We start from the raw sequence: 11,949 nt of genomic DNA, 5'->3' as shown, positions 1-11,949 counted from the left end.
TGAAGCGGACGAAACTCGAAAGCTGGCAGCGATTCGTAACGTCGAACGGGAACTCGGGGCCCTGGAGTATCGTATATAAACTCGAGGCGAACAAACTTCGAGTCGAGAGAGTACTCAGTACCCTCCGGCGTGGTAGTGAAACAACGCATGATAGCCGCGAAACCGCCAGCTTGCTCCTGAGGGTCCACATTCCAGACGACCGGGAAGTAGAAGACACGCCGGCGCAGCGTGAAATCAGGGAGAGTGCACGCATCGCACCCGACACTCCCGACGCCGCTCCCTTCACGGAAGCGGAAGTCGCGAGTGCAGTTAGGACATTCAATAATAAAAAAGCACCAGGACCCGACCACATCGAGGTCGGCGTGCTGAAGGCCACTGTTAGAGTCATCCCCGGTGAAATTACACGGCTTCTCAACGGATGCCAATACAAGAGGCACAACCAAATCAAGGGAAATTGACAAGATTGAATGCATTCCTTTACGAAGATGGAATCCTGAGAGAGGGTGGTCGATTGCACATTCACCACTACCATTCTCCCAGAAACTCCCCATAATTCTGCCGAAAACTCATGTAACTATACGTATCATTATAAACGAACATCTCACATATTTACACGCTGGAAACCAAACAGCATTATACAGCATAAGCTGAAAACATTGACCCATTGACAGCCAAAGCCAAGTCTGGAAAGCAATACGGGGTTGTGATCTTTACTGCCGCACCAACCCACCAGCATACAATTACTGTATGGGCAATCTACCGAAAGAACGCATCACCCAATCTCGACTCTTCATCAATGTAGGCATCAATTATTGCGGACCCTTTTTCATTAAAGAGCGGCAATACCATAATTATAGAAGAAAAAAGAATTATGTGGTTGTTTTCGTCTGCCTGGCAGTAAAAGCTGTTCATCTCGAAATTGTCCACGACCTCACTAGTGAAGCTTTCATCGCTGCTCTACAAATATTCATCGCAAGACGGGGATTACGCATAAATCTATACTCTGACAATATCTCAAACAAACTTAGTCGGAGCAAATAATGAGTTTCAAGAGATTAAGGAGTTACTACGTTCAGAAGAACACCACAAAGAAGTCACGTTATTTTTATCAAATCAATCAATCAACTGGCACTTCATCGCACCAAAGGCACCATATTTTGTAAGCCTCTGGGAGGCCGCAGTAAAACCCTCCAAGCACCATTTAACGAGCGTTGCAAAAACTGAGCTGTTCGCAATAGAGAAATTTACAACCCTTATAACCCAAATCGGAGCTATCCTTAATTCCCGCCCACTCACTCCAATTTCCTCAGATCCAAATGACCTGTTAGTCCTCATCCCGGGACATTTCCTAATTGGCGGTGCTCTCACGATTCTACGGAAACACAACTATATGAAGACACGCAATCCAATTGTTCATCTAGTTGGCAACATGTCCAAAAGGTGCGATAATGCCTTTGGACTCGTTGGCATCGCGAATATTTAAACGAGCCCACTAGCCGCATCAAATGGACGATGTGTAATCATCGGATTACGTAGGGAACGATCTTCCTCCTTAGACAGAAGAAAACACGCTGTCCATGCAATGGCCACTAGGACGAGTGATCTAAACCTATCCCGGTTTTAATAGCATCAAGCACGCAGTCACCGTTAGGACGGTTTCGAACACGTTTGACCTAAGTGTCAAAAAACTTGTTCCATTGCCGATTCAAACAAAGGGAGGAGATTTCGCGGAATCCATCAAGGATGCAACTCATCCGAAGACCAAAGCAACAGTAAGTACGTAAGCACACGATCACACATACACACACTATTACCTCTTATTACATCACATATTCATTTAGTTGCTCACTAGCCTTTCAACGGGAGGAGGATGTCTTGCGGAAGACATGCTTCTCATGCTATAATAATTAAACCGTTCATCCTTATTCAGCCACTTGTCATACTTCACTCAACGAAACATCTGATTGCCAGACACTTCATTTCACAAATCCTGCAATAACACTAGCCGACACGTTGCAGTAATAAACTCGTAATGCAACAGGATGTCGCACCATCATAAATATCAAAATTAAGTATTCGTAGTGATCTTTCAAATTGAATATACCATATATCTTGCTGGCCGCACCCTTAATCACTCCTCCACACGAATTTACAATAAAACATTCTGACTTTATCGATTAAGAGCTTAGTAGAAGTTCGCATTCAGGCACATCAAAAAACATGAAAAGCACTCAACCTCTGTCAATTTATTTTAAGTTAAATATAATAGTTGATCGTTGAGATACCGAGTCAACTCCAATTGTATCTACCTACTTCCCTATTACTGTAACACAAATTAGGGCGTACTTTGCAACGGTGACGAATACGTTCGTGACGAAGATTTAAACCCATCGTTAGCTCAACCGAAAATAAGCCTCATCATTACGTGTACTCAAACACAATGCGACAGCACAACTGGTTTCATCGCTTGAACATGAGTAAGCTGTAATATTTAATGCCTAGCCATATGCATATCTACTTCTACACTTCAAAAGAATGTGAATTCTGCAGTTCCTTATAACGATGTGGGGCTTCATATGGTCTACCTGTTAAAGCAATATGGATCGAATGCTCCATGCATTGCGATGGCGCTTCTCATTTCTGTGCATCGCATAATGCTCACTTGCTTCAACAGTTCTAAAGAATGCGATATCTACAATTTTATGCAGCGTTCTTGAGTTTGACATTGACTACAATCAAAGGAGAAGAGTTCTAATGCTCCACGCATCGCCATTGCGTATCTCAGTTTAACACTACAAAGTAAATAAGCTCTAGTGTTCTATGCATTGCATTAAGCTTACCTCCTTCTACACTTCAAGAGAATGTGAATTATACGATTACATGCAACGGGTTGGCGCTTCAAACTGCCTGCCTGCCGATGCAATAGATTTCTAATACTCCATGCAATGAGATGTAACATCTTATTTCAACGATTCGAAATAAGATCTTTGCAATAGTCTATGCACAGCATTATGCCTATCTGCTTCTACGTTTCAAAGGCATGTGTATTCTACTGTTCTATGCAACAAGAATTCGCTTCATAATACCTGCGCGTCAAAGCAATGAAGTTCTAATGTTGCATGCAATTTAGAAAACGCACCACATTCCAAAGTTTCAAATTGATTAAGCTGTAATCTTGTATACATAGCATTATGCTTAGCTGCTTCTACTCTTCAAAAGAATGTGAGATCTATAGTTCCATGCGACAGGATGGAACCTCAACCTGTCCGCCTGTGGATAAATTAAGTACACTTTACAGGGATGTAAATTCTACAGTTCAATGCATCGGAATGGCGCTTCATAGTGTTTGCGTGTCAAGGCAATGGAGTTTACATTATTATATGTGAATTATCCATGCAATGCGATAGCGGATCTCAATTCAGCGTTTCAAAGTAAGGAATCTGTAATATTCTATTAGTAACATTATGATTATCTGCATCTACTCTTCAAAATAATGCGAAACATACAGTTTCATGCAAGAGAATAGCGCTTCATAATATCTGCGTGTCAAAGTCGTAGAGTTCTGATGCTCCATGCAATGCGTCTGTGCATCGGATTTCAAAATTTCGAAGTCAGTAAGCTGTAATCTTTTGTGAATATAGTTATGCTTATCTGCTTAAACACATCCAAAAAAAAGTGATTTCTACAGTTCCATAAAATGAGATGGCGTTTCATAGTGTCTGCGTGACAAAGCAATGGAGTTCTAGTGCTCCATGCAAAGCGATGGCGCATTTCATTTCAACATTTCAAAGTAAGTAAGCTGTAATCCTCTATGCATGGCCTTATGCTTGACTGTTTCTACACTTCAAAACAACGCGAATTCTATTGTGCCTGTCTGCGTGTGAAATAATTAAACTTCTACTGCTCTATGCTATGCGACGGCGCATTTTATGCTATATTTTTCTAATATTATGATATTATCTATTTACCTTGAAACGTGAACATGAGGTGCGACATTGCATTGAATGGAGCAGTAGAACTCCATTGCTTTAAGAGATAGCCACTATGAACCCCCTTCCTGTAGCACATAACTGCAGAATTCACATTCTTATGAAGTGTAAAAGCAGATAAGCGTAGCGGTATTCATAGAAGATTACAGCTCACGTACTCTGAAACGTTGGAATAAGATGCGTCATCGTATTTCATGGGGCAGTAGAACGCCATTGCTTTAGACGCAGGCAATGCGAAGCGCCATCCCGTTACATGGAACTGTATGATTGACATTCTTTTGATGTTCGGAAGCAAATAAGTATAATGCTATGCATAGAAGGTTACAGATTACTTACCTCGAAACGTTATAATTAGATGCGCCATGACATTGCATTGACAATTAAAATTCCGCTGTATTAACACGCAGACATTGTGATGGCCCTTGTTGTTGTATTCTTTTGAAGTACAGAATCAGTCAAGCATAATGATATGCATACAGGTTTACGAGATGCGACATCGCATTGCATGGAGCAGTAAAGGTCTAAAGCTTTGACACGCAGACACTGTACTGTACTTTACCTATACGCGTTGCATTTAATATCTTATCTACTAACTGTATTGCTTCGATACGTAGACATCTAGAAACGCTATTCCATCGCAAGGAAGAGTGGGATTTACATTCTTCTGAAGTGTTGACGAGATATACATAACCGTGTGTGATAGCATACTTTATCGGTTGTTGGTAACTCCAGTCGTCGATAATTTATGGATTATTAACTACAAGCAACAACAGCCAGTATCACAAAATTATAGTAGGAAGCTGGAAATAATGGGTGATGCAATGTACACTTATATTTTTTCAAAGACAGTAAATCTGTTACTAATCAGTCTTTAATCGATGTGGCAATACTAAAAAACTAAAGGAATGTCTGATTTTACCCATTATGCATGTAATCCAGGTGTAAATAATTAACTAAAGGTTAATATGTAAATTTCGTAAATTTTAAAGGCGACGAAGTTGGTACACGGTTTTTGGATCTTAAAAATAGTAAAGGGGTGCGGCAGCTAGAGGAGAACCTAGTCAACCACTAGGTACAACATTAGCAATGGATACCCAAAATTTTTTCGCAATGCTTTCTCATAAAAAAAAATATATTTTTTACATTTCAATTAATTAGAAATGCAAAATAATTTTACTAATAACATAATATTATATATCTTTCGGAGAATTAAAACTTGCATGGACAAAGCTGTAATGGAAAAGTTGAAAATTAGCGGTGATCTACGAAAAGTAATGAAATTAGAGAAATTAATGGTCAATTTAAAGTCGAAACTTTCTTTGAAAAATTAAATACCGTCTTCTTAAAAAAAACCGACATATTAACTAATTAAGGAAAAATTATTCCTACTTCTAAAAATTTTGTTATTTTTTGTAAAATTTTAATATGATAATATAAAATATTTAAAATATTAGAAAAAACTAAAGTGAAATATATTTTTATATATTTTTGTAATACATTTTGTATCGCTAAATGATAAGAATTAAATAAATTACAACAATTTGAAAACATTTATTCATGTAGATTGAACTTTACTCATACATTTATAATAAAATGAACATAGTTATTCATATCTAATATTTTCTTTGGAAACAATGTGCAAAGATATAAAGTACATTGTTATTATAGTTCTAGCTGCTTCATAAGTTCCGAAAATGATAAAATGGACCAACGCTAGCAAAAAGTCTAATGTTCCATAATTATTTTATAGTTGAAAGATTATCAAGTTTTATGCCTGGATCGATCCTTATATATATGTATAACTGCCAAAATGAAATGAGATCGCGAAGTGATATTTACACACCTGCGTGCTGCAATTTTGACGTATTTAAATTTCTGATAAAAGCATATAAATATTTATAATCTAATTATCAATTACAAATGGAATTCTACAAGTTATCCATGTAATAGCCAATAGATATACAGATCTTGATGGATTTCGTATGTACGTGCGCGTGTGTGTGTATGCGCGCGTGCGTGTGTATGGTAGCAGTTGCAGAAAAACTACATAATAGATTTCATAGTTTCGATTCTAGTAAATCGAGGAAAATGACATAAGATTTTCTGTAAAATATCAAGGGGATGTTAAGTTGCTATTGCACTGCATGCAGCGTTTTTCACTGGAAGAAATTTTTTTCCAATGTGTCGACTCCAAATTTATTTGAATTGTTCTCGTTTAGAAAATTAAAACTGAATGACACATCCCTTAACATGGCATGCCAGTAACCACGATACCCAACAGATCCAAGGTTCCTTTATCTGCGATTAAGGCCTGCTTTCTCTGTTTCCAATCTTCTTTACGTTGCGTTACATTCTTAAGACTCTTTGTAAGTTACAAAGAACAGAAACGGTACATGGATTATAAAAGTGTAATAGTTTCATTTATATAATCTTGAACATTTTAAATCCGTTTACGTTACTTTGCTTGCTGTATATGTTTATCGCCTGGCGCTGAACCAACTACTACCGCCATCATCCCATTCTAAAATTTAGAAAATCCGCCAGATCTAGTGAAACCTTGCTTAAATTGTAAATGTGTTTTTACTGTATCCTGCAGAAATGAAATTACATTGACAGAAGTACCAGCTAGTTCTCCACGCCTATTTGAATCAACATTAAATCACCTTGTTAAACAATAGTATATTAAATGCGACATGGACTTTTAAATTTGAATTTATAAACATCTAACAAATAAATATGTTTTTCTTACTATTCACTTTCTATTCTGCCACGGAATTCTTTCTATCCGTTGTCATTTGCGTGCCAACCGCTGGCTGTTGGAGATATTGTAGTGCACGAGGCAGACTTGTTTCTTATCATCGTCAAGGAGATGGATTTTCACCCCCACCCTTTTTGAATTTTGTTAATTATTGTTGGGAATTTTTGCCGTTTCTGTATCTCTGTGACCGCATTGTGGATTCAACTTATGTACGATCTTTTTGGTCTTCATCTTTTTTTACATGTAACATTATGTATGTAATGCACGTTTGTTATGTAATGCTCAGATTTATAATCCTCAGATTCTCTTATTCTTTGGTAAAACAACTTATTCGATTAATATATATTTATTAGGCATAGATATAAATAATAGGAAAGTGTTATTAAAACGGTATTAAATATGTTGTAATTATATATTTAAGGTCTGAAGGTGTAGATGCAATTAGTGTCCGATGTTTTACATGATCCAATTGACGTATCGAGCGAGACTATGAAATATGAGAATATTTTACTATCCGTCGACCCCTTCCCATGTTAAATGAATGATTAGTTCTGCAAGACAAGAAGCCTGAATTAGTGAGATCTTTGCGAACATAAGCAATTTGTAAGTAATACATTTTTTCTCTTTGAATATATAAATTCCTGTTTTATATCCATTTCGGTCCAATTCTGTTATAGCTTTTGAGCAGAAGTAATATTGATTATACCTGGTATTTGCAATAGTTCTTTATTTAACAGATTTTATGAACGTAGAAGCATCATTTGTGAGATATATCGATCTACTTTGCAGTTCTATCAGTTTCTTTTTCTGCTCAATACTTTCTAGTCTCAGGTCCATATACTTATCGTTTATCACCATCATATATGTTGCGTAAGATTATAATAAATTTCTTGTCCATAAATTTTGCGGATATTTCAATTAAATTTCCTTTGCTTGAAAAAACGGAAATTAAAAACGAGTGACACGTACCATTTTTTGGAAACGTTGTATCGTAATTTGCATCTGACTGTTGTGAAAGGCACGCACTTTACTTAACGTTTGGAATGATTCGGTTAGCGGAGTAAAAAAATATTCTACTTTCGAAATTGTCGGCTCTTGTAATTCTAAGTCAAATATATTCATCTGCCGACATCGTGAACACTGTTTTTTGGCTAAATTCCAGAAAAACAAATATATTATAAGTAATATAATAAACATCGTAATATTAAATTTAATTTTGTTCATCGTTTCCTTGTTGGACACATCCATAACAATATACAGGGTGGGGTAGTAATAATTAGCACCTCAGGTATCCTCGAAACTATAAATTTCATAGAAATTTTTGCTGATATAAAATTGCACAGTACAAAGGTACCATCCGTTGATGAAAATAGTTTTTTTGTAAGTGGAGGTATGTTGGACATTTGAAGGTCACCTTCATTTTTTAAAATGAATTGGTATGTTTATTCTTCCGTAATACGATCGAGCATTTTAAAACGAGTTCAACGACCTGTTACATGAAGCCACTGAAGGTCACAAAAAGTAAAGAAAGGCGATAATACTTACGGTTTTGATAGTAAATGAAACATACGTATTGTAAACAGTGGTGGAAGGAAGTGAATAAACATTTTTCGAAGGGCATTTTAATAGTATACAGGATAAGTTAAACATTATAATATTAATAATGAAAAATCGGTTTGATCACGTTTGGTTAGGCTGTTCGATTGTCGTCCATTTTATAAATACTGAGCTGCGATTCCTGAGGACAGCTCACACAATTGTTGAACTACGGAAGATTAACATTATGAATTTTAATCAAAAGGTAACTAAATTCCATTAGATTGTAAACAAATGTTAATGTTTCATTTTAAATAGTGAGATTAAATACTCTTTACAAAACTACAAGAATGGATAGATTCCTCTCTGTTATTATTATTTCATAAAGAATTATAATTGCAATTATATATTTCATTACGATAAAAAATATTTCTCAGGAAATTCTAAATATTAAATTAAAGAACCAAGCAAAACATTTTCAATAATTACGAATATGAAAAATACTTGAACATTCCAATGGAAAGATGTTCTAAACAGGAGTTAGAAAAATCAAACAATCACCTTCAATTCCAGAATTTATCTATATGAGGTAAAATATTTTGAAAACTTTAATTACAGTCTTTAATGCAAGCAGTTGGACCGTATGTCGATTTTAAGAAAATTGATGAAAGTCAACCGTTTTGAAGTAGTCAGAATCTTTGTCGTTTGAACAATAAGTGACTAACAAATGACTGCATAAATTTCAGACTTATGAACATATGGATTAAATCTTATGCAGACACGTTTATAACCGAGTTACTAAATAATAATCAGCAGTAAGTAATCATTTTAAAACTTAAACGATTACACCTCGCATACATTTAAAAGTATTGCAAACGTGAAAAGTAAGTGGTTTATGAAAAACTCTTCTAAAAGAACGGACGAAGGCAATAGAAATCTTTGCTGGAGTAAACAAGTTCTAAAATTCTAAGTAACGCGATGGCCCTTATCTGCCTACGATTCATAGCAAGTAAGTTCTGAAATTCTATGAAATCCGATGGAGCTCATCACTATCAACGTTTCGAAGGAAGTTCTCAAACTCTCAGTTCTGCGTTTAAGGCTATGTATGTTCTATATATCTATGTAAAGTAATGGTCCCTATCAGTTGTGACGGAAACCTATCTACAGTAAGTCAGGGAAGCTCGAAGGGGTTAATTATTCAAATACTTTAAGGTGTAAAACGTACTTTAATCTAAAGCGATCTGTCGTTACAATGTATCCACTTACGTACAACATTTCGCGGGCTCGCGAACGCAAAAATAATCACCGAAACGGGAGGGTATTTCGAAACTGCGAGACTATAGTTTCTTGGGCGCCAGCTGCTCAGAAAGCACCAAAGAAATAGACTACACGACCCCGGGAAACTTGGGGCGGAACAATGCTCGAAACCTCGAAATGCTGCTCCTCTCGACTACGCCTAGCCGAGTACATACACTCGGGTCGCGGGATACTGAAGTCACGGCTTCTTTATTTATGGCCTCGAGGTGGGTTTAACTAACAAGGGCTATAGAAAACTACGCAACACGCCGCGAATGACCGGGGATCACCACCCGCTTCACGATATAAGATATAATATACAATATGCGATACATGAAATGCGGCATGAAAATAGGACGCTTTAGTGAATAAGCTCTCACGTTCTCTTCTTCAGATTCCTTGAATTCGCTGGTGATCCTCGGATCTCCTGAATCCTCTTCGGGGCTCCTTGGTGGGACGAGCTGTACGCTTCGGTATTGTTCGGGGCCATCGATCAGTGGATTTCGGCGATCACCTCTTCTCGCCCCCTCGGGTGTCTCACCTGCAGGACCGCTAGATTTTCAACTTCTCTTTAGGCAGTTAAGGGGGGGGGGGGGTTGAGGTTATTCTCGCATCCCAAAGCATTATAAAGCATAGAAGCAGATAAGTATAATGCCATGCATAATTGCTTACAGCTTATTTAATTTGCATCGTTGAAATGAGATGTGCAATCGCATGGTGTAATGCTTTAGGTATCTATTGCTTTGAGACGCTGACAATATGAAACCCCATTCCGCTGGAAGAAACAGCAGAATTCACAATCGGTTGCTGTGTAGGAGCAAACAAGTATAATAACATGAATAGAAGATAACATGTTACATACTTTACCATCTTCGGAATACGGAATACCACCAAGGAAATACGTTTGTTTGACACGTAGAAACTGTGAAGCGCGATCCCGCTTTATGGATCCCTTCTATTGACATTCATTAAAAGTGTAGAAGCATATAAGCATATTGCTATGCATAGAAGGTTACAGGTTACTTACCTTGAAACGTTGAAAAGAGATGCGATATCGCATTGCATGCAGGCTACGAACTCTAGTGCATTGACAAGTAGACCCATTAAAGCGCAATTCTGTTGCATGGACTGCGGACTTCACATTCTAATGAAGTATAATATATCTGATATTATCTTATCTAAGCATAGTGCATGCATATAGGATTCCATCTTACTTACATTGAAACGCTGAAATGAGATGTGCTATTGCATTGCATGGAGCATTAGAAATATACTGCTTTGACGCGCAGACACTATAAAGCGCCATCTAGTTGCATAGAACTGTAGAATTCACATTCTTTCAAATCGTAGAAGCAGGCAGACATAACTCTATGCATAGAAGAATATAACTTACTTACTTTGGAACGTTGGAGTTATACAGCATCAGAACTATATTACTTCGATACGTAGACTTTTAGAAACGCTATCTCGTATCAAGGAAGTGTGGGATCTATATTATTTTGAAGTGTAGGTGCAGATAAACATACCGCGTTGCATTGAATATTACAACCTATCATGAAACATTGAAATGAGATGCGACATCGCGTTGAATGAAGTAACAGAACTCTATTGCTTCGACAAGTAGATATCTAAAAGCGCTATCCCTCTGCAAGGGAGTGTAGTGTTCACATTCTTTTGAAGGGTAGAAGCAGATAAGCATAATGCGATGCATAGAGCTTTACAACCTACTTACTTACTTTGAACCGTTGATACGAAATGCGATATCACGTTTTATGAAGCATTAGTACTGTATTGCATCGATTTGTAAACATTTAGATACGCTATCTCGTAGGAAGGAAGTGTAGGATTTATATTCTTTTAGAGTGTAGTGTGACGTCAGGCGTAGCGCCTGCCACCCATCAGCCTCTTTGCCGCCTCCAGCATCAATCCCTGCACGCAGGCAACCTGCCGTACACGCCTGCAGATCCAGCAACCAGCAGCGTTCGCGTGCGTGCTAGTGCACGCGCTCACTCGCACTTTTACGCATCGCCTTCTCGTTTCCATCTACGAGTATCCGCGCCTCCCTCGCATCGATGACTTCGTCTAGAAGGAAGAAGTCGTAGCCCGTCACCAGAATGGGGACTGTTCCCCATTTTAAGGAACCTCGAGACCAAGGCAGTCGAGGAACCACCTGCTAACAGCTGGCCAGGCCCGGCGCCGACGCAAAGTCTGTTCCACCGGGTAGTTTGACCGAGCTTGCGGCGGGCTAGACGCACGTACATTCGAGAATGGACTGGTTGCGGCCCGATACCGTACGTGTACCGTCGCGCAGCCGGCCGGGCGACCGAGGGTCTGCCACGTGCGCAAGATTGCGACGCCACAGGCGCCCAC

General features: G+C 38.1%; 1 protein-coding gene across 1 annotated transcript; it reads left to right on the top strand.

Moving 5' to 3' along the window:
• Window positions 1-747: 747 nt before the first annotated feature.
• Window positions 748-1,904, top strand: LOC143432189 (uncharacterized). The gene is made up of 4 exons (XM_076908954.1): window positions 748-1,027; window positions 1,077-1,440; window positions 1,628-1,772; window positions 1,842-1,904. The coding sequence occupies exons 1-4, from the start codon at window positions 748-750 to the stop codon at window positions 1,902-1,904; spliced, it is 852 nt and encodes a 283-aa protein (XP_076765069.1).
• Window positions 1,905-11,949: the final 10,045 nt, after the last annotated feature.

The sequence above is a fragment of the Xylocopa sonorina genome, unplaced genomic scaffold (assembly GCF_050948175.1).
Source record: "Xylocopa sonorina isolate GNS202 unplaced genomic scaffold, iyXylSono1_principal scaffold0052, whole genome shotgun sequence".
In the NCBI taxonomy this organism is placed as follows: Eukaryota; Metazoa; Arthropoda; class Insecta; order Hymenoptera; family Apidae; genus Xylocopa; species Xylocopa sonorina.
This window is presented reverse-complemented; position numbering and strand designations above follow the sequence as displayed.